Source organism: Quercus robur, chromosome 2 (assembly GCF_932294415.1).
Source record: "Quercus robur chromosome 2, dhQueRobu3.1, whole genome shotgun sequence".
Taxonomy (NCBI): Eukaryota; Viridiplantae; Streptophyta; class Magnoliopsida; order Fagales; family Fagaceae; genus Quercus; species Quercus robur.
Genome location: NC_065535.1, coordinates 18,643,738 through 18,671,175, shown reverse-complemented (window position 1 = coordinate 18,671,175; position 27,438 = coordinate 18,643,738). Strand labels below are relative to the sequence as shown.

The 27,438-nt window shown below is 33.9% G+C and overlaps 2 protein-coding genes across 2 annotated transcripts; both read left to right on the top strand.

The window, feature by feature from the left end:
• Nucleotides 1-4,390: 4,390 nt before the first annotated feature.
• On the top strand, nt 4,391-15,216 carry LOC126712759 (glutamate receptor 2.8-like). The gene is made up of 5 exons (XM_050412218.1): nt 4,391-4,685; nt 11,645-12,981; nt 13,138-13,450; nt 13,827-14,233; nt 14,344-15,216. Exons 1-5 carry the CDS (start codon nt 4,421-4,423, stop codon nt 14,980-14,982), a joined length of 2,961 nt encoding a protein of 986 aa, XP_050268175.1. The 5' UTR covers nt 4,391-4,420; the 3' UTR covers nt 14,983-15,216.
• Nucleotides 15,217-24,886: 9,670 nt separating this feature from the next.
• On the top strand, nt 24,887-26,539 carry LOC126695807 (zinc finger BED domain-containing protein RICESLEEPER 1-like). Its single transcript, XM_050392622.1, has 3 exons — nt 24,887-25,751; nt 25,866-25,917; nt 26,020-26,539. The coding sequence occupies exons 1-3, from the start codon at nt 24,887-24,889 to the stop codon at nt 26,537-26,539; spliced, it is 1,437 nt and encodes a 478-aa protein (XP_050248579.1).
• Nucleotides 26,540-27,438: the final 899 nt, after the last annotated feature.

Sequence of the window (27,438 nt, the reverse complement as noted above, 5' to 3'; positions counted from 1 at the left end):
AGGACTCATTCTTTTTTGACTAAATGATAGGACTCATTCTAAACACTTTGAACCCAGTTGACAATACTCCCAAAAAAAAAAAAAATAAATAAATAACAAACAAATTAGACTTTAATATTATAATTGTAATACATTAACATAACTACATAAATTTATATTAAATTCAGCATCAAATCAATATCATAATTCATAGACTCTTTCTAAACACCTTGAAACCTACCGAAAATACTCAACATAAAAACAAAGCGTAAATGCATTTTTGGTCCCTACATTTTGGGCCAATTCTCGATTTGGTTCTTAAATTGATTTCGCTCCTAGGTCAGTCTTTAATTTCATAAAATCCTTTTTATTTTGGTCCAACCGTCAATTGAGTAACAGAAAAATCTGAGGTAGTAAACGGAATGCATTGTATGCACTATAAATATTAACGTGGCTAATAAAATAATATTAAAAAAAATTGATTTGGCATCTTTTAAATGTCACGTTAGTATTTAAAATGCCACATCAGCATATAAATTAATAAGAAAATAAAAACAAAAAATTTTAATTTCTTGATTTTAATTTAGGAAAAATTAAAAACAAAAAAGCTTTATCAATTTTTAAATTTGATAAAAAAATTTATAACAATTTTCTAAAATTTTCCTAGTCAATCAGCATAATATCACAAAAATTAAGATTATCAATTTTTAGAAAAAAAAAACTAATATTCTACTAAATAAAAAAACCTATTATAAAAAAATAATAAAAACAAAAAACCAAACTCACGAACCTAACCCAAATATCACGGGACCAACATCACCACATCGGAGCTTCGTCGCTAGGTCGAGGATTGTGGGTCATGGATCGGGTCAGATAAAGGGTTACAAAATTGAAGGAGATGGTGATTTGTGTGTGTGTGTGTGTGTGTGTGTGTGTGTGTTTGGTTGCTAAGAGAGTGGGGAAAAGAACCAATCAAATCACTCTCTCTCACCTGGGTTTGTTTTTCCTTGTGGGTGTTGATTTGTTTTAAATTTCCGGGTTTGGTTTTTTCATGTGGGTTTGATGATTTTCTGGGTTGGAGGTTTGATGATTTTTCTAGGTTGGAGGTTTTGGGGTTTGATAATTTTTTTGGGTTGGAGGTTTGATGATTTTTCTGGGTTGGTTTTTTCATGTGGGTTTGTTGATTTTTTCATGTTGGAGGTTTCGGTGGAGGATAGGGATTTTGTATGAATTTTTGCATGTTTATTTGCTAAGAAAATACAAGAAAAGAGAAGAAAATCTTAGATTATTTTAATTTTCTAGGCAACCCGAAGAACATGAAGAACACATTACCCCTTGTTCTTTCAAAAATAATAAAAAGAAAATAAGAAAATAATTCAACATTTTTTTAAAATGTTATTAAATTATTTATTTTAATTAGATTAATGTTTATATTTAATTTTTTTTAATTTTCTATCCTGGTTTTTTTTAATAAATTTATATGCTGATGTGGCATTTAAAATATGTCAAATAATTTTTTTTAATATTATTTTATTGGCCACGTCAGCATTTATTGTGCACACAGTACATTCTGTTTGCCACATTAGATTTTTCTGTTACTGAGTTGACAGCAATGACCAAGGTAAAAACGATTTTTTGAAATCACAAACTGACCTAGGAGGAAAATCAATTTAGGAACCAAATCAAGAATCGGCCTAAAATGTATGGATCAAAAGTGCATTTAACTTATTTGGAATAATTAGCACATGATAAATTTATTGGAATAATTAGCATTATGTTTTAACTTATTTATTTGGCAACAAAACTAAGTTAAACCTATATATAATACATATATATTTAGAGTCAAGAGCAAATTATACTTAATGTAATTTTAAATAATATTACACCACTTGATAATTATTTACTGAATTAATATTTTGAAAATTCTATAATTGGATACATATTCTCTATATTTTTTACACGTATATCAAATTTTATGTCAATCGAATGTTATTTACTATTTGATTCATAAATTCATCTTTTATATGTAATTTTAAAATACATAAAATTTTATGCTAATTAACCTTGATGATAAAATTTTATGATAAAGCTTAGAAACCAGCTATACTTTTTCAACTCCAATCATCCGTCATGGTGATAAGGTTGATTGATATAAAAATAAAGATTCTGAATCTCGTGTGGAATGTGTCAATGACAGAGTAGTTTTTGTTTTTATTTATTATTTATATATTCTTCAATTGAATTAATAATTAACCCTTATTGACTCCCTAGTTTATTCTTCGATGTAGCCAGGTCCCATCTTCTAGAAGATGGGACCAGAAGATGGGACCTGGCTACATCGATTGCCCCTTAGTTTTTCCACCATTCTACATTTACTTCTTTTTTTTTTTTTCTTTCATCCACTGACCTCTCCATATACAACCATAAATATTTTATTTGGTCAAGGAAAACGGAGATAGAGAGATTTTATTTTTTATTTTTTGATAATTTGGTACCCATTTGGGTATAGCTGATATTTATCCACGTCTGTGTTTCGGCATTTCTCTTTCTTTCTTTCTTTCTTTTTTTAAGTGCGTTTCTGTCATTATGTGGTTATGGTGGATTTCTAGTAGGTTTTGTATACTGTTTACGGGACTCACAAATTTTTTTTTAACAAAACTTTCATTAAAAATAGATTACATGACACTATTTACACATTTAAAAATTATTTTACTACAGTATTTTCAGTTTTTTAACAAAATAAGAGGTATCCAAACTGACTCTCAATGTAAAAGATAGGAGATGAATAGAACTTATAACTTTGCATTTCGCTCAACAGGAGCGTCCCAATAATTTATATAAGGACACATGAGCTAACAAATATTCCAGGCTATCCCATGGGATGGGCTTTGGCTGCCACTTGGCAATCGCTATTTATTTTTATATTATTTTTAAAAAACATGATATAATTTTAATTTAAAAGATTTGTTTTATGATAATTGTTTTTAATCATTAGGCCAAAATGTCAATTAATTTTTGATATAGGCAATATTTAAATTTCAAATTTCTTATTCTATGACAATAGAATTTATTAGTTGAGAGCTAGTTGAAACATTAAAATAGATAGCAAGAAGTGGAGAAATTATAAGGTCTACATGGTGGACAAGTGACGTGGTTTATCATTCTACTAAAAGACTTACACTTATTTAAAATTGATAAGTTAGAAATTTTTTTTAAACAAAAACTGATTACTGACTCAACAATTTTAAACTAGTGAGAGTCTTTTAGTGGAATGGTTGACAAGTGATGTGGTCCACCAGAAGACTGTATAATTTCTCCAAGAAGTGAAGCTTTTGCTTTGGCACATGAGGTGAACAATAGGTAAAGATTGAAAATTTTCCCCTTTAAGAATAAGAAATATTACTAAGATTCAAAATTTTAAGCCAAAAGTCTTATGAAACAATTGGTTGACGTTTATTGGTGTTTACAATGAAGCTATTTAGGGTTCAATTTTCTCCTCCCCTAACTTCAAATTATCAACAAAAAGAAGATTAAGAAATATACATTTTAACTCAATCACCAATTAAAATGGAACACGACATTATTTTGAATCCTAAAAATTATAAGTGGTTGATTTTGTAATAAATTTTGTTGCAATTTCTCTCTTAATGTACAAAATAAAAAAAAGTCTATTTAAAATTCATAATTCATGGCTGCAGAAGTCAAAGAGTAATGTTAGGTATACTACCCACTTTTCTCTTTTTTGAAAAGAGAAATACTACAAATTTTATTGTATAAGTATTACAAACTAAAGTGTTACTAGTAACAAAAAAGTAGTTCAAGAGAGCTTAGAAGAACTTCTATGCTTGTGTACAAAGCACAACTATCTAAAAGTTTTTTTTTAGAGAAATAATTACAATATTCTGTTAACTCCGCAGCTCAAACCCTTTCCCCCCTATACTCCCAAGCACTTTGTACATTAGGAAGTGCCAATTCAGCTACAAAGCCTTTGACAACTCTCCAAAAGTTAAATGTACCCTAAGATATTTTTTATACCTTGGCTTGAAAACCACGAAATAATAATGCATGCGACTGAAGAAACATAATTGAAAAAAATGTTTCGGTAAAAATCTCTATGGGTCGAGTTATATGAATCTTCTTGATATATGCTAGAATTTTGACTTGTCTTGAACTTGAAATAGAATAAATCACACTTAAGAAAAAACTAAGGTTCCTAAAATTTGGTAACATATGGTCACGGTTTACCAACTTGTCCTATGAACTTAGCAAATAATAATTTAAACATAAATTGTCTTACACAGCCCATAATTTATTAGTTGGTTTTTTACTTTTCAAAGATATATATAATTTATATGGTTTGTCCTACATCTGACTATCTGACATTGTCCTATAAATAAGAGTAATAAGATGATAAATTTTACAAGGTATTCAAAACACAATCATGAAGATCTCTACAAGAATTGCCTTTTCATTTTTGTTCTTCATTATTCTTTCTAAAATTAATTTCTTGGCCAAGGCACAAAACAGGACAATCTCAGTTAACGTGGGTGTGATTCTTGACTTCGATACATGGACTGGGAAGATGGGTCTGAGTTGCATCAACATGGCCCTTGCAGACTTCTATGCCTCCAATAGTTACTACAAGACTAGGCTACTTCTTAGTTCCAGAGACTCCAAAAGTGATGTTGTTGAAGCAGCCGCTGCAGGTAAATCTCCCTAGCTCCCTCTTATTCATCTTTGCACTAATCTTTGGATCATCCCCCATCTGCATTAATGTAGACTGTAGCTAAGGTCTCGTGTTTGATAGCTTTCGGTTTTTGTTTTTTCAATCACTCTCTGTAGTATTTTCTTCTTACTGGATTGGAATATTTCGTAGTTGCAGCAATGGTGGGATTAAGTGATTAATAATATGATCTGCATCGTTAAACTTTCTCAACACTAGTACTAAACGAAAGTCATTACGGAAATTTGAATTAATAATTCCTTTTGTTATTCTATCAAGTATCTAGTACTTCGTAGATGATGGTTCAATTCACCATAGGAGTACATTGGGGCTTTTGGAAGCCAGAGATGTGGTTAGACCAAAACTAGAAAATTGGAATCTATTAAGAACGTACGGCACGCTTATTATTATTATTATTTTTGTTGAGAGAAACATATTATTATTATTTTAAGTTAGAACACGAACTTGTTAATTTATTTATTTTTATAGTCAGGCACTTGTTCATTGATTATTAAACATTAGCGTATTGGTATAGCTGTCATTTTGCTTTATTAAATTTGCCACAACTATTGTAACTCAACTAATTAATAATTAACATCTTATGGTATTTTCAACGTAAACAATCTAGGTTCAAATTAATATCTTCTCTCCTATTGCAACTATTGAATTATCAAAAAAGAAATTTTAAAAAATTGTAATTAGCCTCCTAAACTTTGGAATTATAATTAGTATAACCTTTCTATCAAGTTCTACTAAGTACATGATTAACTTTTAACTGATGTCATTTTACAAAACGACTTATAGGTTAGAGCATCTCCAATAGGCTCTCTAAAGCCAATCATGGAGAGTAAACACAAAAAAAAAAAAAAAAAAAAAAAAAAAAAAAAAAAACCCCTCCAACAACCTCTCCATCTCCAAATTTTCTTTTTTTTAGATTTGCTACAGTAGCTCTCTTGAACTGGAGAGCACTGTAGCAATTACTGTAGCAACTCCAAACATATTTCACTCTTAAAATAATCACCGGTTGAATAAAATAATAATTTTCTCTCTCTCATCCCTTTTTTCTTTCGTTCTTCACTCTCTCGTGCTTCTCTATATTAACGATTACAAACTAAAACATACCACAATCAAACCAGAACCCAAAAAAAAAAAAAAAAAAAAAAAAAAAACAAAGAGAAAATACAATCTTTCATATAAAATAAAACTAATCAAACCAAAACAAACAAACAAAAAAACATGTAGAACACCAATCTGACCAATATGGTGATTAAGCTGCATGTTCTTAAATGTGGGGAGGAGGACGAGCGGCAATGGAGCAAACCAAGCGGTGTGCATGAATGCATATTTAAAAGGCCAACTCTCTCTAATCTTTATTCTCTATTGGTGATCTATGTGTGTATGAGAGAGAATTTGTTTGTGTGAGATAGAGGGAGAGAAATTTGTGTGTGTGTGTGTAAGAGAAAGAGAAAGAAAGAGAGAGGGAGAAGTGGAGATATGTTTTGGAGATCGAGAGCTAGAAAAACGAAAGTCAAAAAAAGAGTGAAGATAGATATAGGGGTAGGTGTACATGTGTGGAAGAGAAAAAAACAAGAGAAAAAAAAAAGAAAGAAAGGAAAAATAATATAAGGAATAAGAAATCAAAATCGAGTAACATTATTACGATATTTTCATAATACTTTCATAATAAATTTTAAGTGACAGATTGTTATTAGTTGATATTAGTGAGTAAAAAAATAATTTAAATGATGGGTTCAAATTAGAACTAGTAACAACTTCCCATATACGATTTTGTTGTGAAAGTATTGCGAAAAAATGTTATAGACGTAACAGTTCTCAATAAAAAAATATATATAATTGTTAATGTTGTTTGGAATTTGAAAAATATAGATGAATGAAGAAATATTAAAAAAAGAATAAAGAAATAATGAAGAAATAATATTTTAATGGAATAGAGAAAAAGACGGAGAATCTATTAGAATGTGTATTTGAAAAAGTGAGTAGGTAAAAGGAAAAGTCACTGTTCATTCTTCAAACAGTACAAAAATTTAGAGAGACTGTTGGAGATGCTCTTAGTTAACGACCTCCAATTAATGAAACTAAATTGAAGGGCTACATGACGTTAACAACAATTAAAAAGTTTAGGATAAATATAAAAAAAAATCATTATTTTTTAATACGTTAAGATGCAATCATCTACCAACAATGGCAAAAAAAAAAAAAAACACAATAATATTGTTTCTTAAGAGCATCAACTATTGAAAAAAAAAAAAATATATATATATATATATATATTTTCACGAACCAAAAATTACTTTTGCTACTTTAATAATGTCTCTTATAGTAATGTTTTTGGTATTTGGTATTCTAAATACTAAATATTTAACATTATTTAGAACATCTGATGCTAGTATTCTAATACTAGGCTGATTAGGATTTTGGGTTTTTTTTTTTTTTTTTTGTTAAGTTTTAGAGTTGAGTAATTACTAGTTAGGTTAGGATAATTAAAAGGGAGGAGGTCTAAGTTTTTGGAAGAGGAAGGCGCAACTCTAAAAAAAAAAAAATATATATATATATATATAACAAATAAAATTTTGTTTTTCTTTGTCTATCCCTAGATAGCTGTGATTTTGAGTTTCACTATTCCTTTAAATTATTATGGTAAAATCTTATATACTCATATCACAAGGGACAAAGTTTTCCTTCAAATAAGTTTGGAAGAATTTCTTCTAATCTACTACATGACCATTCATGATAAAACCATAAACATATATTTTTTTTAAATAAGTCACATGACTCATTAAAAAGGCTGTGTGACTAAAAGTATATATTATTCTTAAGGTAATTTGCTAAACTTTTCCCATGTAAAGTTATCTATGTTGACCAAAAAAAACCAAAATGGGAGGATACAATCATACGAATCACAAATCCCCAAACTTTTAATTTTGGTTCAGCCAACAACCAAAATGTGATGCAAAACACAAAAATTATGATGCATAAGTCATTTGCATTTTTTTTTTTTTTTTTTAGCAGAGAACCTCTTTTCCTTAATAAGGGATTTGTTTTAGGTTTTTTAATTAAAAATGATTTTTTAAAAATATTTTATTTCGTTTGAAAGGGGGTCACAGGCTATAGATTTGATCTAGGTAGCCACTTTTAGGTTTTGGGGAAACTGATTTTTAATTTTATGGGGTCAAGTGTAAATTTTTGAGTCAAAACTTTCCAATTATATATATATATATATATATTATTGTATACTAATTAAAAAATTTCAAAAGTCTTACTCTATTCATAGTTCCATCACTAGTTCTTGCAGTCACATGTAGTGATCTGTGGTGATCTTTTATTATGGCCAGAGTGTCGTGATATTTTGTCACCACCATCCTTAACTCCAGCCATTACTCAACACTCAACTCTATCCACTATCCCGTGCAAAATAGTAATTTGAGATGTGTGTTCTAATGAACTAATAGTAAATTACCACTTAAGGTTTGTTGTGAAAGTGTTATGAAAAATGTTATAGACATAACACTTTTCTTAATCTAATCATCACTATGCTAGACTACATCGAAATATCTTACTTTTCATATCAACTTCAATTCTTTTGTTACTGATGGTTATGGGCAATTTCCTGAGATTAGGCATGTATGGCTCTGGTTCGGTTGGGTTTGGAGTATTTTTCAACCCAACTCAACCCCAAGTTGGAAAATCTTTAATTCAACCCAATTAATGATAGTTCTAAAAACTAAATCAATCATGTAGGGACCCAATAATTAGGGTTGTTTCGTCAAATCTAATAAAAAATTAGTTTAATTTCAACCATTGTCTACTTGGTATCAACTTATTTGACTAAAACTCTACATAAACAGAGTAATCTAGAAACTAAATGAAGATTTAAAGACCCAACCCATCAGCCTTTGCAAAAGCAACCCAAGATGTCAACTCGAGGCATGCTGATTAGGCTAAAGGGTCGAATGCACACCCTACCTAACAACTTCAAAATTTTATTGGACCATATGCTCCAACCACATCTGTTTGTTGTACTCCTAATGAGTGCATACTATTTTTGTCAGGGCTTTATTCTTTTCATAACAACATATTATATGTTTTAGGAGGAGACATTTATGGTATTTTTACAAATGTTTCTAACTAACTTCATATATTATTCCGCTAAATAGTTAAACTTTTCCATTGTTTACTAAGATCTCTATGGTCCAATAAATGGTAATGGGTTGGGGCAAAGGGGGATCATGGGTGCCCCATCCCCATACCATTTCTTTTTTGGGGTGGGGAAAACCCATATGCAAGGCGATAGTGATGCAGGTTAGATTTGGGGGAGTAAAAAATGTTTTCCAATCCTAATGAGATGTCTCTAACACTGATGAGATAAAGTTGAAATATACTAAGAAAGGATTACAATGAGAGCACTGAGAGAGAAAGAGACAAGTGTTTTGTGAATATTAGGGTCCGTTTGGATAGAACTTATTTTGCTGAAACTGAAAACTGAAAACACTGTAGCAAAATAATTTTTAAATGTGTGAATAGTACCGTTGGACCCATTTTTAATGAAAAAGTTGCTGAAAAATGAAGTTTGTGGGTCCCAGTACTATTCACGGGACCCATGAAACTGATAAAAGGGGCTGAAAAGTCAACAATATACGGCTACTGTTCATGAACAGTAGCCGTTTGTCCCCTAAATGCGTGCGTAGCAACAGAGGAAAAAAAAAAGAGAGAAGAAATGTAAATGTAAAACGCAACAGTCGGATCCAAACCCACACTTAATTAATACAACATGTATAATATAATATATATATATATATATATATATATTAATTCGGATATGCATAAAAAACTACATTATATTAATAAATAAGGTACACATATAGTAAATAAGAGTCTGAATTTGATAAGGATGAGGTGTGCTGCGACTTAAATAATGCTCCCAAGTGTAGGATTGTCTCGAAGTAATAACTCGGTAAGTCCGAGATCGAATCCATAGGGAAAAGGGAATTGATTAGCAAACCACAAGATAATAAAACTAAAATAATAAAGTTTAATTGAAGAGATTTTTAATAGTTTAGTGAAAGTAATTTAAATTGAGTGAAAATAACAATATATTAAGGCGCTAAGGTTTAGGGATCCACACACAACACATCTATTAGTAGTCTTAACAATATTTATGTTATAACTCAACTAAAATTCATACGAAGGATGATTTTAGTCGGATGATATAACAATAAAAACTCGAGAATAAATTGTCTTAGGTAGTTTCATGCAATTGATTGATTTTTTGCAAAACAAAACTAGTGAATTAGTTCGCAGAGAATACTAAGTATTTAACGTGCCCAGAGTCTACGATAAATTAAAGGATTATACAGAACTAAACACTTTTCTAGATGAGTAAAACAATAAAAAACATAAGTATTAAAACCAATAAATAATTGTTAAGAACATACCAATAAACGGTTGAGTTTCACCCCTTGCCTTAGCAAGGGGTCTAGCAAGCCATAACACAAATAAAATTCTAAAAACTATAAAGAAACTTTAAGAAAACCTAAATTATGTTCTACAGAAGCTCTCTCTCTGAATTTTGCCCTAAACAGCCTTTAAATAGGTCAAGGAATCCTATTACAAGTTGAATTCCCGTTTGGAGAAAATCCCAAATTTTTAGGCTTCACTTAACCGACGTTTTTGGCCCATTTAACTTCAGAATTCAGACTTTTCATAAACTACAAAGTTGTATCCCTTTAAGTTATCTTTCCATCCCAACTTGAATCATCTCTATTGGACATCAGAGCCGAAAGTTATGCTCCAAATACTAACTGGTGCACAGACTGGAATCCTAATCCGAATTGGACTTGAATTAGGTGCAAATTTCCTTTGATTCCTTGCTCCAATTGGACTTGAATTTAATTGGGTTGGCATTCTTTAACTTCATCTTGGCCCTTGTAAAATTAAAGTCCATTAGATTTCTTCTTTGCACAAATCCACTTATTTAATTTCATTATCCTATAAAAGACAAATTCACGCATTAAAATTCAATTAAGCACAAAATTGATTATTTAGCATTATTCCAAAATCAACTATAAATGCATGAATTAACTCAAAATAAGTATGATAATGCTTCTCTAATAATGATATAAATGTGCAAAATTAAGCTATTATCAAGGTGTAAAACCCATGTTTTATATCATCCAATAAGAAATTGTCATATTAGCTTTTTACTTAAAATTCAGTTCATCCTATCACACATAATAACATCTCAATAAACTTATAGTTAAGTTGGATTTTCAAATGAGTTTTAGAATTGATTGAGTGTGGTTGTGCTTAATCTTTAATATGTAATATGATGATATGTCATGTTGGGATTAGAGGGGTAAACTTGGGTTTTACACCACATTATTATAGAATTTAATCACATTAAATAAAATATGTGTGTGTGTGTATGTGAGTTACAATCCTTTGTATGAATCTTTACAATGAAAGAATACAATGAACTCATTTGATTTGATCTCCAAGAAACTTTACGATCCGAAGGGTTATAAAGCTTGAACTTGAATCGTGCTTTGATGTCTCTAAGTAGAATGAGTGGTTGAACGTACTCGATCATGATCAATTGGACGTCTATGGATGCATCATAAAATTTTGATGTCTACAAAAAATACACACACACACACACACACACACACATTAGGATGGGAAGGGGTAAGATAGGGTGGGGCGAGCAAAACCCGTCTCCACCTTATCACCTCTTTGGAGCGGTTGATAAGACTCATAACAACTATTCTTTGTTAACTATGCATAAGTGGATGGTTACCAAAATTTTCCTTTCATTTCTCATTTGTTTCTAACGCTCCACATTAGTTAGAGTTTGAGTGGGTATTAAGTTGGATTTCTATCTTCTTCTTCTTTTTTATTTATTTATTTATTTTTTTGGAGTTACAGCTCTAGACCTGATAAAAAATGTAGAAGTGCAAGCCATCATAGGGCCAGAAAATTCTATGCAAGCCAAGTTTATCATCGATCTTGGGGAGAAAGCCCAAGTGCCCATTGTAGCATTCTCAGCAACAAGCCCTTCTCTTACTTCACTTCAAAGTCCATATTTTTTTCAAGCCACTCAAAGTAGCTCTTCTCAAGTGAAAGCTATAAGTGAAATTGTTCAAGCCTATGGATGGAGAGAAGTCGTGCCAATCTATATTGATAATGAGTACGGACAAGGTATAATACCCTTCTTGATTGATGCCTTGCAAGAAGTTGATGCCCGTGTCCCCTACCGAAGTGTTATTCCTCCATTGGCCTCAAATGACCACATTGGTGAAGAACTTTTTAAGTTGATGACAATGCAAACTAGAGTCTTCATAGTGCACATGCCAATTGATCTTGGTTCTCGGGTTTTCACTAAGGCAAAAGAGATTGGAATGATGAGTGAAGGTTATGTTTGGATCATTACTAGTGGGATGACCGATTCCATTCGCTCGATAGAATCTTTAGCACGTGATTCAATGCAAGGGGTACTGGGTGTAAAGACTTATGTTCCAAAAACAATTGAGCTTGAAAATTTTACACTTCGATGGAAAACAAAATTCCATCAAGACAATCCAAACATTTTGGATGTTAAATTGAATGTTAGGGGACTATGGGCATATGATGCTGCTTCAGCGCTAGCCAGGGCAGTTGAGAAGGCTGGGACTACAAATTTTGGCTTTGAAAATAAAACTGCTTCAAGCAACTTAACTGATCTTGCAACTATGGGGGTCTCTCTAAATGGTCCAAAACTTCATCAAGCATTATTGGAAACAAAATTTACTGGCCTTGCTGGAGAGTTTAATCTCCAAAATGGGCAACTACAATCATCAACTTTTCAAATAATTAATGTGAATGGTAATGGAGAAAGAGGGGTTGCATTTTGGACTCCAGAAAATGGACTTTTAAGGGAATTGAATTCTACAAACACAAGCATGTATTCCACTTTGAGAAGAAACCTAGGACCAGTTATATGGCCGGGTGATTCAAGCTCTGTCCCTAAAGGTTGGGAGATTCCAATAAATGGGAAGAAGTTGAGAGTAGGAGTTCCAGTGAAGGCTGGTTTTTTTGAATTTGTTCAAGTGGAACATGATGCTAGCACTAACACAACAAATGTCAAGGGGTATAGCATAGACATCTTCAAGGCTGTAATGAAAGCTTTACCATATAATGTTGACTACGAGTTCATTCCTTTTGCAAAGCCTAATGGTGAAAGTGCTGGTACATATAATGATATGGTGTATCAAGTATATCTTGAGGTTAGTAAAAATCTTTAGCTTACTATTTTTAATAACTAAGATTACATTTTGTGCCTTTATATTTCTATCCTCTTCCCTATTGATTTTGTTATCTATCTAAAAAAGGGCACCAAAATAGTACTAGAAATTGTGGAAGTAAATATTTTACTTTGACAGAACTTTGATGCTGTGGCTGGAGATACAACTATCATTGCAAATAGGACTAACTACATTGACTTCACGTTGCCATACACGGAATCTGGAGTAACAATGGTAGTGCCAATCAAAGACAATGAGAGGAAAAATGCATGGGTGTTCTTGAAGCCATTAACTTGGGACCTTTGGATAACAAGTGGGCTTTTCTTTGTCTTCATTGGTTTTGTGGTCTGGGTTCTTGAACATCGAGTAAATGAAGAATTTCGGGGGCCTCCATCACATGAGATTGGAACAAGCTTATGGTACTCATTCTCAACCATGGTTTTTGCACAAAGTAAGCTTCTGTCATCATTTTCTTGTTTATTATAGAAATGAATGATTCAAATACTCAATAGAAGGCATTTGCTAAATGCACAATCTACATAGATACACTATTTGGAGGCTTATAATAGCTTTAGAAATTTGGAATTTCGAACCTTCAGAAATAATCAAGTAATAAACTATTTGTTATCTTGCTTACTATTCCATATACGAAAATTGCTTGTAACATATAATATTACAGCCTAAGATTCCTTAAATTCAACTTTATCGTGCATCAAAACAAGTAATAGACTAATGGTATACTTGAATGATACTCAAATTTCATATCAACTTCACATCTATGATGTAACTATGTTCTTTTCTAAAGTCCATTTGAATTTAATTTACAGAGGAGGCCCTATTAAGCAATTTAGCAAGGTTTGTGGTTATCATATGGGTTTTCGTGGTGCTTATTCTCACTCAAAGTTACACTGCAAGTTTGGCATCACTCTTAACAGTACAACAGCTGCAGCCAACTGTTACTGATTTCAACCAACTTATTAAGAATGGGGAGTATGTGGGCTACCAAGAAGGTTCTTTTGTTTTGGGTATTCTACAAGAAATGAAGTTTGACCCATCTAAGCTTCGGACATATAAATCTGCAGAAGAATGTGATGATCTTTTTTCAAAAGGTAGTGCAAATGGAGGTATAGCTGCTGCTTTTGATGATATCCCTTGTGTGAAGAGTTTACTATCACAATATTGCTCCAAGTATACCATGGTTCACTCCATATATAAAACGGATGGGTTTGGCTTTGTAAGTTCTCTCTCTCTCTCTCTCTCTCTCTCTCTCTCTCTCATGTGTTTGTATTTGTGTAGGTGTGTAGTTTCTCATGTAGATATCTTTTATTTTAATGTCTCTTGTAGGTCTTCCCAAAAGGTTCCCCTTTCGTATCTGATGTTTCATGGGCAATCTTAAATGTGATTGAAGGAGAGCAAATGAAAGAAATTGAAAAAAAATGGCTAGGGGACCAAAGTGATTGTCCAAGCTCCAGCACCCAAGTTTCTTCAGGCAGTCTTAGCCTTGAAAGCTTTTGGGGCCTATTCCTCATCGCTGGCATTGCTTCCTTATCAGCTCTCATCATTTCCTTCTCCATGTTCCTTTACAAGGAGAGGAAGCAAATTTGGATCCGCTTTGATTCAAAAAACTCGATATGGAGAAGAATTTGTCATGCCTTAAGAATCTTTGACAACAAAGACCTTAGCTCGCATACTTTTAGGAACAAAGCATTGAAAGATAGAGATGTCATTGACTATGTTCACGGTATAGGTGCAAGTGATGCCTCACCAAGTGCTAATTGTCCAACAAGTCCAATAAGCTGTTCAGTCCACATGGAACCCGAATTTACTTTTTCAGAAGATTCAGGAACACCTTCTAGAGAATATTTCGTTCCTAATCCACATGGTCATGCATTTCTATCTGTAGGAGCTAATGAGCAAATTGGTCTCCCAAATCTAAGTCAAGAGGGTCCAAGAACCCAAGAAATAGCTCTAGAAAACTGTTAAAATAAATTTCAATCTTGTAAGCAATGACACATTTATCCATATGATACTTCCATTTAGGGATAGTGTTCCTCGTATAGTACTAGTGGAGGACTAAAGGCATCACACATACATAATTTTATAAACAAGCTGGACTTTGTTCACAGATTTTGTTTTTATTTTGGATAGATACAACATAATTTTAAGTTATAATGTCAACTCTATGACAATTGTTCTCTTACCATCAGGCCAAACAATAATGATTTCTTCTAGATGTAAGCAGGATTCGATTGTAGAACCTCTACCTATGAACAAGATATATTATTAGTCGGACTAACTTAAATCCAATTTTAAAAATTTTTATTTAGTTGATTAAGATAATTAAGTTAATGCAATTTTTATTTTGGAAACTTTTATTTTAACCTTTTTGATGCATGGACCCACTAAAATATATCTTAAGTTATTAATTCTTTTATTATGCATGTTGGTCTCTTTTCCAACTCTCACATCAATGAGAAAGTGATAAAAAAAAAAAAGAAAAAAAAGTTGTTTGTTCTTCTAAATAGTTGCAATTTGATTCAGCCATTTGATGTAAGCACGATTTTTAAGTCTAACCTTTATTATATAGCTGGGATGCACGGACGCGGCATCCAGCCCAGCGCACTCGCGTCCGACGCGGCGGGACGCGGCGATGCGGGAGGGACGCCGCAGACTGCGCATCCATGCCGCGTCGTGCCGCGTCCCGCCACGTGGCAACTCCCGAATCGGGCCGACGCGGCTAAAATCGACGCCGACGCAGCCCAAATCGGGCCGACTCGGTCCGTATCGGCCGTATCGGCCATATCGGTCAATATCGGCCGGCGACCGATACGGCCGAAACAGACCGGAATCTGCCGAAACAGGCCGAAATCGACCGTGAAAATCGCCGGAGAGGCCGAAATTCTGACCTCAGATGCGTTTCTTGCCTTATTCTTTCTTTGTTTTGTGAATCAAGTATATTAATGTGTTTTTAAGAATATTTTAATAGTAAAAATATATAGAAAATATAAATAAAAATATTTTTAATAATTTTTTAATCGCCGAGTCCCGCCGCACCCGCACCCTACTTTTTCAAAAATTGCCAAGTCCCACACCCGCACCCGAGTCCCGTAACGCACCCGTGCTTCATAGTTATATAGCAATTTAACTTTTTTTTTTTTAATTATTCATTTTACATAGCTCAACTTTGTAAAAGAAAAAAAAATTACCTGGGGTCGGGTTCCATTTACTCAAAGTAAGGATCAAGGTCGGTGGATTTGAGTTTGCTCCCACAAACCCCAGGGCCCTCGTCTTTCTACTGATCATTGTGTACAAGCTGCAACCTGTTATCATCATTTGAAGAACCAATGTTGGGAATGTGGACGTCTCACAGGTTAAAATCCCGGTCTACACGTTTGAGCCTTTCTTTACATCATCAGCAATGTGAGCGTTATTCTCAATGAAATCGCTACCAAAAAGTAAAAGTTGGAGCCCAGTACGTAAAACGCAGCACATGTTGAAAGGGAATTTTCCATTTTAAGGTTGGGGAATAGGGATTTCAGCTTCTTGAGCGGCTTTAGATTGAGGATGACGAGTCACGGGGGAGATGTTTGGCTACGTCGATTTCATACATGGAATACAACAATGGGCTCGAAGTAAATTATACGTACACAATTTTTGGGGGAAGATTTATAACGATTTAGAAAAAATAAGATAGAATTTTGGTAATTTGGTTACTTCTAATGAACCACTTGGGTACAATTGAGAACTAAAAATTAAATAATGAATAAGTTTGGATTTGATTAAGGAAATCCTAACCTCTAGAAACCAATTAGTAGAGTTGCTAATTTGTGTTCGTGGATTGGGTTTATGTCATGTCAAGCCATGAATATTAGGATATATGGGTTGACTCAAACGTGACCTATTTAGTAAATGTATCAAGAATCCTTGACCTTAACACAACCTATTCATTAAATAGGTTGATCTAACACGATAAATAGGTTGATCTAACACGACACGTTTAACCTATTTAATTTATAAGTCATGTAAAGGTCAATACAAATGACCTGTTTGATAACTTATTTGATTAATAGGTAATCCCTGGCTCTTTTTTTTTTTTTTTTTGTAGAGAAAAAGATACTTTCAATTAAAACAAATTGACCAAAATTGGCTAAGAGAATAGAGTTGATGTGTGGAGAAACATGCTCCATCCACACAAGAAGATCGCTAACATGTCTAGCATGTCTACCAAAGTTATGAGCAACACAATTACCTTGTTTAGGAATTTGAGAAAAATGATAGAAATTAGAAGAAGCCATACAAATTTTAGCCTAAAAAATAAGGTGACCATAATAGGAAAAAGACTCATCTTCACTACAAAAAGCTTTGATGACTACCTTGAAATCGCCTTCAAAAACAATCGAAGAGAAATCACCTTCTTGGGCAAAGTTTACAGCTTTCACCGCAGCAGTGATTTCTACCTTTGCCACAGAATTGGGAAGAGGAATCTATTTGGACATTGAAGCTAAAACCATCCCATGTGTATCACGAACCACGACACCAACACCTGCTTTGCCGAGATCGCGGAACACAACGCCATCAAAATTGATCTTAACCAAAAGAGGAACTAGCCAAAATAACCTGTTATTAATTCTCATATATTTAAAATTAAAATATAATTACAATAATAAATATAGTAATAAACATATAATTACAATAATAAATTAAGCAATAATAACAAAAACTAATATTTTATAAGTTAAACGGGTTCACACGTTGAATACAAACACGACCTATTTATTAAATGGGTCAGTTATGTTGATCTTAATATAACTTGAACTCGTTTAGCCTCAACCCATGACCTATTTATAAACAGGTTAGTAGTGTCTAGTAAGAAAGGTTGTGTTAAATTTGGCTGTCTACTAATTTAGTAGTCTCCGCAACATTTACAATCTAAAAACATAGATGTTCAAATAACATACTCCTCTAATGTATGACTCAACACAATTAACGTGAACATTATCCCACTTCCACATGATCTTTTATGGATCCATAGCCCCCACTTCCACATGATCTATTATGGATCCATATATATCCCCAAGTTCATGTACGTATCAGTAAAGCTTGTTGTTCCTTGCTTTTGCTTTTTCTGTTGCTGCTTCTTTTTCTTTTGCTGTTGCGTTTACTCTTTGTATCCATCATCTCCGATTGGTACGGTTGAACTAAAACGCCCTCTTGCTTCCATAAACAAGACAGTTTGAGTAGTGGTAAATCTATACAAAGCGATTGTGACACTGGCTTCCACTCTTTCTGAATCCATCGTCTCCAATCAGTGAGAATAAACAAAAATTCTTTGATCTGATAAAATTGGATCGCGGAGAGTCCAATTCAGATTAGGTTTTGTAGAAGAAGAAACTAGAGGGTAGTTTAATTTAATTTCCAAGAGCGAGAGAGACTATGGGTCTATTTGAGATCTGCTTATTTTGTTGAAACTGAAAACTTTTTGTTAAAAGTACGGTAGATAAAGGTAAAAGTTAGCTGAAATAGTACAATGAGACCCATAAATAGTACCAAAAAGTACAGTGAAACCTATTAATAATAGTAAAAATAAGTTGAATAGTCAAATAAGTTGATAAAATAATCTTTGCCAAATAGACACTAAATTTTGAGTATTAGGTGTCCATTTGGCATGATTAATTTTGCCAACTTATTTTACTATTCAGCTTATTTTTGCTACTATTCATGAGTTTCACTGCATTTTTTGGTACTATTCATGGATCCTACTATACTATTTCAACTAACTTTTACATTTATCTATAATATTTTTAGTAAAAAATTTTCAATTTCAATAAAATAAGCATATCTCGTATAGACCATAGGAGTGAAAAATAGAACTTAAAAATTCCAGCAGTGCCTACGGGGTGTTAGGTTGAATCCAGTGTTAAAGGCCCATTGTAAGCCCACTAGGCTCTGTTTTTTTTTTTTTTTTGGTTGACAAGAAGGCTCTCTCTCTCTCTCTCTCTCCGTGGACCTCTTTGAAATCTATAATTCTGATATCAATGGGAACCCCTTTTTAGCTCTTTAGTTTTTTTTAACGAGAGTCCGTTTTTATTTTTATTTTTTTATAAAAAGTATGCACAAAAATAATGAAGTCAAGAAAACTGTAGGATTACAATCTATTTACATCTGCCATTAGATATGAATTCAAACGGTGGGCCAACAAAATACCAACAAGACTGCAACAAGTTGAGTAGAGGCAAAATGGGCCAAGGCCCTTTTTTAATATCCTCAATAACAAGGTCCCATCTAAGAGTTACAATTATGAAAATAAATGGAACAAAAAGAATCGTGGAAGTTATTGTAATAATTTGATTTCATTCTGTACATTTTTAGACCCTTTAACACAAGTTGTTTAACTTAATTATTTAACCAAATTATTACTTCAATAAATTATTCAGTTCGAGGTTAACACAATAAAATCATATCATGTAAATATTGCAGGAAAATAAAGAACACAATGATATGATAATCCAAGAAAACCTAATTAATAAAAAACCTGGGGAGGATTTAACCTAACTATCCTTAAGGTAAAACAGATCTACTATGAAAGAATTGAAGTTTGTATAATAGAACTTAAACCACTAACATCTTATTGCTACCTCAAGTAGAAAACTTACTACCACAACCACATGACAGCTCAGAGTTCACAGACTACTTCTTTCTTTGATCCATTGCAATCACAAGTTCTTCTACTTGTGATTTTGAGACTCCACTCAAATATTTCAAATCTTCTTTAAAGTTCTTTATGCAACAACTAAAGAGATCATCAAGTTCTTAACACGAATCTTAATCTTGACAACTCTATGTGTGTGTATGAAGGTAAACACCTCTAGATCTTACAGAAGATTCAACACACAACACTCAAAAGAACTTCTAAAATGTAACTAGGGTTTTTTCTTTTATACTTGGAGTGAAACACAAAACCCCACACGTCATATGGGCTTGCACTGAATTGGAATTTCTACAGAAAAATAAATTTGCACGTGGTTCAATCAATCGAGTTTAATTTTCGATCAATCGAGCCTTGTAGATTTTGTCCAATAATTTCTGCAATCACTTGATTCCAATTTTACAACTAAACACACTTTGAGCAAGCCTAAACCTAGACTCTATGTTTTAATCATAGTTTGCCAACATATTACAAGTTAAAGTTCTAATTCATTAGTTCCTAAAGTCTTAGAACCTAACACATTCTTAGATGGATAATACATTTTATTATAAAAGACCAAAAATACCGAATTGATAATTTGAATAGTGAACGTCTTCATTGAAAACACCATGAGATGCTAAGTTGAGTTACAAAGCTCTTGGCATTTTTTTGTATCGCTTATGATTATGATTATTGAAAAATGATTAATATTATAAAATTAGACTAAATAGAATTTTCAGTGTTTAAAATTTGTGATGCTTTCAATTTGGCATTTTATGTTTTATGTGGAGGGTTGGGCCCAGAAGGTTTGTACTAGCCCACCTAATCAGAACCCAAAACAGGACCCAAGGCCCATTAGAGGAGCTAAGAATGGTAAGTATGGAGGAAGTTAACTCCGAGCCCTATCACCATGGGCCTAATCTAGAGGCCGGGGTGACGGGTCAAAGTGATGACCATCCGAGGAAGTCTTCAAGTGGTTGGCTTAACATTGATTAGTGACAGGGGAAGTTGGCATAAGACGCGAGCATGGCGAGGTTGGTAACTGAGAACTGGTAGTGTCATTGGGGATAGGGATTGCAATGGGGCGGCGCGGGGCCGGAGGATGGGATCTTCGTCCCCGCCCCGCATGGTTGTTGCCCTTCCCCATCCCCGCCCCGCCCCGGGGTACGGGGAAAACTACCTTGCCCCATCCCCGCCCCTTGGGGCCCCGTGGGGACCCGCCCCGCCCCGCTCCTAATACAATTTTATATATATAAATAAATTTTTTGGTACAATAATATAAATCACAACAAAACAAAATGTTTTAAAATTCAAGCATTTAATGCTTTCACACATTTCAAGGAAAAAAATACTGTCGATAGAAAGATATAGATATGAGTATTTAACCACATTAACAAAGATAAAATCTTTAAAATTATCAATCAAATAAGTTTTAAAAACTATGACTATCACATGGTAAAAAAAAATATAAGTTGGATATAAAAAAATAAATATAACCGAATAGAATGAGTACTAAAACTAAACTACCATGAGATATATACAAAAAAAAAAAAAAAAAAAAAACTCTTTTAAATGTAAGCCCTTCACTATTCTGGCTTGTTCTGGAATTGAAGAAATTTTGAACATTCAATTTTACAATTATTTTAATGCTATTGGAATATAACCGAATAGAAGATCTCTCCCCTCCTGTGCAAAATACAAAATGAAACAATGTGCAAAATCATGAATCAACGTGGGGCCAAATATATCAACAAACCTACTACCTACTATATTCAAATATATGAAACAATGTGCAAAAAAATGTGCAAAAAACATGAAACAAACCTGCCTACTGGAAGTCTGGAAGCACCATGTAACGTGAATGAGATGAACCTTGAAAACACGTATAGACTACAGAGAAGAGTGATGGGTCAGAGGCGGCAATAGCAATAGGGTTTTAGAATAAAAAATATTTTATCTCATATCTTGTACTCTTGTGTTTCACTTCAAATATTAGTGATTTAGGGTTTACTAAATTTACAATTATAGTCCTTATTAGTGAGAGTTGGGGAGGGGGCAGGGCGGGTTGGGGATAAAAATACTAAACCCATCCCCGTCCCGCCCCGGGGTGCGGGGACAAAATATTGCCTCATCCCCGCCCCACCACCTTTGCGGGGCGGGGTGGGGCGGGGCGGGTCAAAGCGGGGCGGGGCAAAATTGCCATCCCTAATTGGGGAAGTTCGCTGCCGAACACTATTTGGTGTCTGGAACAAGTTCCAAGGGAATCCTCTAAAGTTGTGAGGATCCCTTGGAATTCTGATGAACGTGGGAATATGTATGAAGTGGGAGAATAATGATGATCACCCCACTAATATGAGACTATAAAAGGTGAAAAAGGGTAAACAGAAGGAGTTTGGAAAAATTGATGAGTGAGAGACAGAGAGAAAAACACAGGGAAACACAGGGGAGCTGAGGGAAACGAGAGGGGAAAACTTGCAAGTGAGGTCTTGTTGAGACACAAACCAAGTGAGGCTTGGGGCCAAACTGGTAGGATTAAGATATAGCTCACGTACAAATTAATAGAGGCTCGAATACTACTGCTCGAAGGGTATCTGGCCGCCACATTTTCATTTAACATTTCATCTTAAATTCCATTTTCGTATTGACCTAATCATCCATATCTCTTAGTAATATGAAGTGATGCAGTCTAAGATTTTGTGCTGGAAAGTGATTAGCTCCAATAGCTTAATGAAGAAGATGGTGAAAGTGTGTTACAGAGTGATCTAATTTATCTATTTTTGCTAAAAAGTTCTTAATTGATATGTCAACTTTCAAGCACTGTATGACGATTGATTGTGTGTTACTTGGTGGTGAGTCACTTGTATTAGGCAGTTAGCTAGGCCTTGAAGTCCAACCCATGTACGGAACGGAAGAGAATATGGGAAGCTGCCTTGAAGTCACTTATATTACTGTTAGCGATTATTTTGTTTGTTAGTGATTTGTTCCCAACTTACTGAAACTCTATATTACTACTCATTCAGTGAGTTTAGTACACAGATTTCCCTGACATATTCTCCTAAAGTTCGTATTTGAATATTGAACTTATTTGTTGGAATTTTGGTTCACCAGGAATTTGACTTCCCATATATTTAGAGTCCAAAAAATACATTAAATTATAGTTAAAGTTTCCCCAACTACTCGGGCTTCGTCCTTTTTGTTCTTCATTAGTAAATTACCTACTTATATCATACCTTTCTCAAAAACCTATTTATATCGAGTCCAAATCTTCTATCCCACTTTTCCTGTTCCACTCTATTAGAAGATTTGGACTCACTTATATCATACAAGAATCTTGCTAAACAGTAAACTGAACCTAACAAAAGAATATTTGCTCTTTCAAGGTAATTCAATACAACCACCGTGTGAATTGTGAAGGGAGATATGTATTGATTTTATTCAAAGATTCCAGAATGACGTCTAAATACCCTTTTGGCAAGCTAGCTAGATGGCATTAGGGCTGTCCAGCAGTTCTCTAACCCGTCGAAACCGACCGAGTCCGACCGACCCGAATCCCAATGGGTCAACCCGAAACCTATAGTGAGTCAGATTCGGGTGTGCTTCTTTCAAAACCCGATTATTCGGGTCGAGTAGCGGTTTAAGGAAGAAAAAACCCGTATTAACCGACCCGACCGATATTTAAAAAAAAAAAAAAAAAGAAGGTAATTCAAGGATTCAGGAACACATGAAGACTGAGGAGAGAAGACTGATTGGACTTAAAGCACTGAGTTTTTTTAGTTTTATACGCAAAGTCTCAAATCAACAGCCTGTTGCTAAGACTTTTACACACAAAGCCTAAGAGTGATTGGACTGAACACTATATCTACACATTTACACTGGTGGGATGAACCATGGCCATGCGATTTGAGCGTGATTAACAGTCTTGATCCTTCTGAAGATTAACAAAATCGTTCCTACACAGTTACACACAAAAGAAAATCAAAGAAAATCACACAAAATCTCTCTTTAGAGGTTCAGAACGGCTAACCCTCAAATCATAATCAATTTTCCACTTTCCCAAGCCATGGTCGGTTACCCTCCCTCAGCCTCAAGAGGCCCTCAACCCTCATCTCTTTCTCTTTTAAATCAATCTAATTCTTCTCTCTATTATACTTTTCTCTGCTCTCTAGTCTCAAGGGCTGATTCAAAATCTCTCTTATATTTTGAAACACTTGACTTCACTCCAACTCTGCAACGGACCAAACACCAAACCTTGCTAGTTCTCATCTTTACACGTATCCCCGCTGAGCAGAGGATCGGAGTGTTATCGCTGGTCCGTCTCACCAAAGGCACCGTCTGCCGCCTCTCTACCTTCAAGCTCGGCAACCGCGGTTTTGCTTTCCTCGTCAACTGGTTTGTGTCCCACAAACAACCTTAAAAATATGTTCTTTCACTTTTTTATTAGTTATTTAGATTCTTCTAATTGTTTTTTTATGCTTTTAAGATTATTTGATTGTCTTATTGTATAAAGAGTGGTGAGGATTTAACGAATAATACAGACACCAAACAAAGTTTGTAACTTTTTGAAGTAAAAATATATTTGAGGTGACAGATTGTGATTAGTGCACCATTACTTTTATTGTACATCTACATCAACATTTGTGAAAAGTGAGACATTACAACAAATAGGCAGTGAGTTTGAACTCAAGCACCTCCTTTCCATGTAAGAACACTATGATGTTGAGGAAGTTTGTTCAAAAACCATTGGCTATGTGTAACTAAGCAATCTTAAAAAAAAAAAAAAAAAAAAAAAAAAAAAAACTAAAGACAATGAGAGATTACTTCAACTAAAGTTGTGTCTATGATCTGGTTTTATAAAAAAAAAAAAGGTTTGGGAAAATGTTTTGGGCCTCCATGTTTTGAACAAGGACAATTTCTTTCAAATGCTTATAGTTATATCAGTTCTTAGTTTTGTCTTGACTCTTAAACATACATGTAATTTAAATGAAATCATGAAGTGCCATGTAATTTACCTTGATACAGAACACTGAGTGTTAAATGAAATCAGTACTTGTGAAGTCAATTCTTATGCATAATGATATTTCTTATTCTACAAAGCTCCAGTGTATGTGACTTTGCCCTTTAAGAGGTCAACTACAATGATCTTTCTTAGTATTAGTTTTTTTATGGTTGTTTGCTAATGCTTAAATTTGATGTCTTTAGGTTATGGAACCCTCTAGTGATGCCCCCCCTTCCCAAACAACACCCGCTGCCCAAGCTGAACCTGCTGTCCAAGCTGAACCTGTTGCCACTCCAACTAATGCTGAGGCACTTCCACCTAAACCTAATGATAAAACCAAGGTGAGTGAGATAGCTGCTGATTGTGGTAATAATAGGAAAAAGTCTACTGCTTGGGATCATTTCGAAAAAATAAAAATTAGTGAGGGTCAATTTAAGGTTGTTTGCCATTATAGCCAAAAAACTTACCGTGCTAATAGTAAAGGTCATGGTACTACTAATTTATTGAATCATACACCAAACTGTGTTAAGAACCCTGATAGAGCTTCACTTAAAGGGAAACAAACCTTAGCATTTGAACCCAAAATGAATGGGAAGGAAGGGTTTAAGCTTGTACCAACAGCCTTTACTGTTGAGGCTTCTAGGAAGGCACTCGCTAAAATGATTATAATAGACGAGTTGCCTTTTAGGTTTGTTGAAGGGTATGGGTTTCAAAGATATTCAACAACCTTACAACCTAAGTTGCAAATTAGGGATATCCCATCTCATCAAACTATGGCTAGGGATGTGATTAGCATTTATGGTGTTGAGAGAGAGAAACTAAGGGAAGTCTTGAAAGGTTGTAGGGTGTGCCTTACTACGGACACATGGACTAGTATTCAAAATCTGAATTATATGTCCCTTACAAGTCATTTTATTGATGATGATTGGAACTTGCATAAGAGAATTTTGAATTTTTGTCAAGTGGAAGACCATAGGGGGGAGACTATAGGTAGGAAGATTGAGATGTGTTTGCGTGAGTGGGGTGTTGATGGCATATTCACCTTGACAGTGGATAATGCTTCCTCTAATGGTAATACCATTAAATTTTTACAAACAGTAACTAAAGATTGAAAGGGGACTGTTTTAGAACATGAGTTCTTGCACATGAGGTGTTGTGCACATATCTTAAATTTGATTGTGGGAGATGATTTGAAAGAAATTGATGTGTCCATTGCTAGGGTGCGTGAAGCGGTGAGGTATGTGAAGTCCTCACTAAATAGAAATCAAACTTTTAGGAGTATTATGGAGAGATTAGGTATTGAATCCAAGTGTTTACTAAGTCTTGATGTACCTACTAGGTGGAACTCTGCCTATCTCATGTTAGATACTGCTGAAAAATTTGAGAAAGTGTTCCTAAGAATGGACTTTGAGGATGATGGCTATTCTTCATACTTTTTGAACAAGGAAAATAGTGGTGGTTTGGGATCTCCTTGTGGGGTAGATTTTCAAAATTGTAGGATATTTGTGAGTTTCTTGAAACTTTTTTACAATGCAACAAAAAAGTTCTCCGGTTCTTTGTATGTGACTTCAAATACCTTCTTTGATGAGATGTTTGTGATTCAAGAGAATATTGCTCATTTAATTAAATCTCAAAATCATCTCTTGAAAAACATGGCAACTAAAATGGAAGCTAAATTTGAAAAGTACTGGGGGAAAGGGGATAAAATTAATAAGCTTTTGTGTGTGGCTATGGTTCTTGATCCAAGGAAGAAAATGAGGTTTTTGAAGTTTTCTTTTTCTGAAATTTATAGGAATGAAGTGGCTGATGAGATGGTTGATTTGGTGAGGAATTTCATGGATAGGTTGTATGATGATTAATCTAGGGTTGATTCACCAAATGTGGTACTACCAAGTGAGAATGAGAGGACACACATGGAAGGTGATACAATTGGTTGTAGTGATCCATATGCGATGGTTAATTCACGCTATAAGCGGTTTTTAGAGGCTGAGAATATAGGGTGTAGCAATGAGATTGAAAAATATTTGGCTGAAAATTGTGAGAGTAGAAGGGATGTGAAATTTGAGATTTTGGGGTGGTGGAAAGCCAATTCAAATAGGTACCAAGTGCTGTCCAAGGTGGCTAGGGATGTGCTGGCTGTACCTGTTTCTACGGTTGCTTCTGAATCAGCTTTTAGTACCGGAGGGCACATACTTGATCAATTTCGAAGTTCACTCTCCCCTCTCATGGTTCAAAATCTTGTTTGTGCTCAAAACTGGCTGCAAGCCCATGTCCCAATTTCTTTTCGCAAGTCAAAGGACGAGATGGAGGCCTTAGAGGATGAATTTCATGAATTAGGTAATATGTTTAATTTCCAATCTTCTTGTCTACTAAGTGTTATTAAATGTGTCATATACTTGAGCAAAATTTAATCTATTGTCTCAATTTTTTCTTTTCCAGTTTTAAATCAACCAACAACAGCAGCAAGTTCTAGTTCCTGTTCAAACAAAGGTGGTACTCGTACCACAGTTAATATTGATGAATGATCACTGATTGGGTATGTTTCTGCCCTTATAATTTTTGTTCATATTGGTTACTTCCCTTTTGGTTATTCTGTAGCTCTTGTTCTTTGTCTTTATGTATTATTGATAAATATTTTTTCCCCTTGTATTGTAGAAGGATGGAAGGTCGTCTTTTGTATAGGAGGCAGTTTTTTTGGATATATTTTGAAGCTTTTTTGGACAGATGTGTAGCTTTTCTAATTATACATGAACTCTTG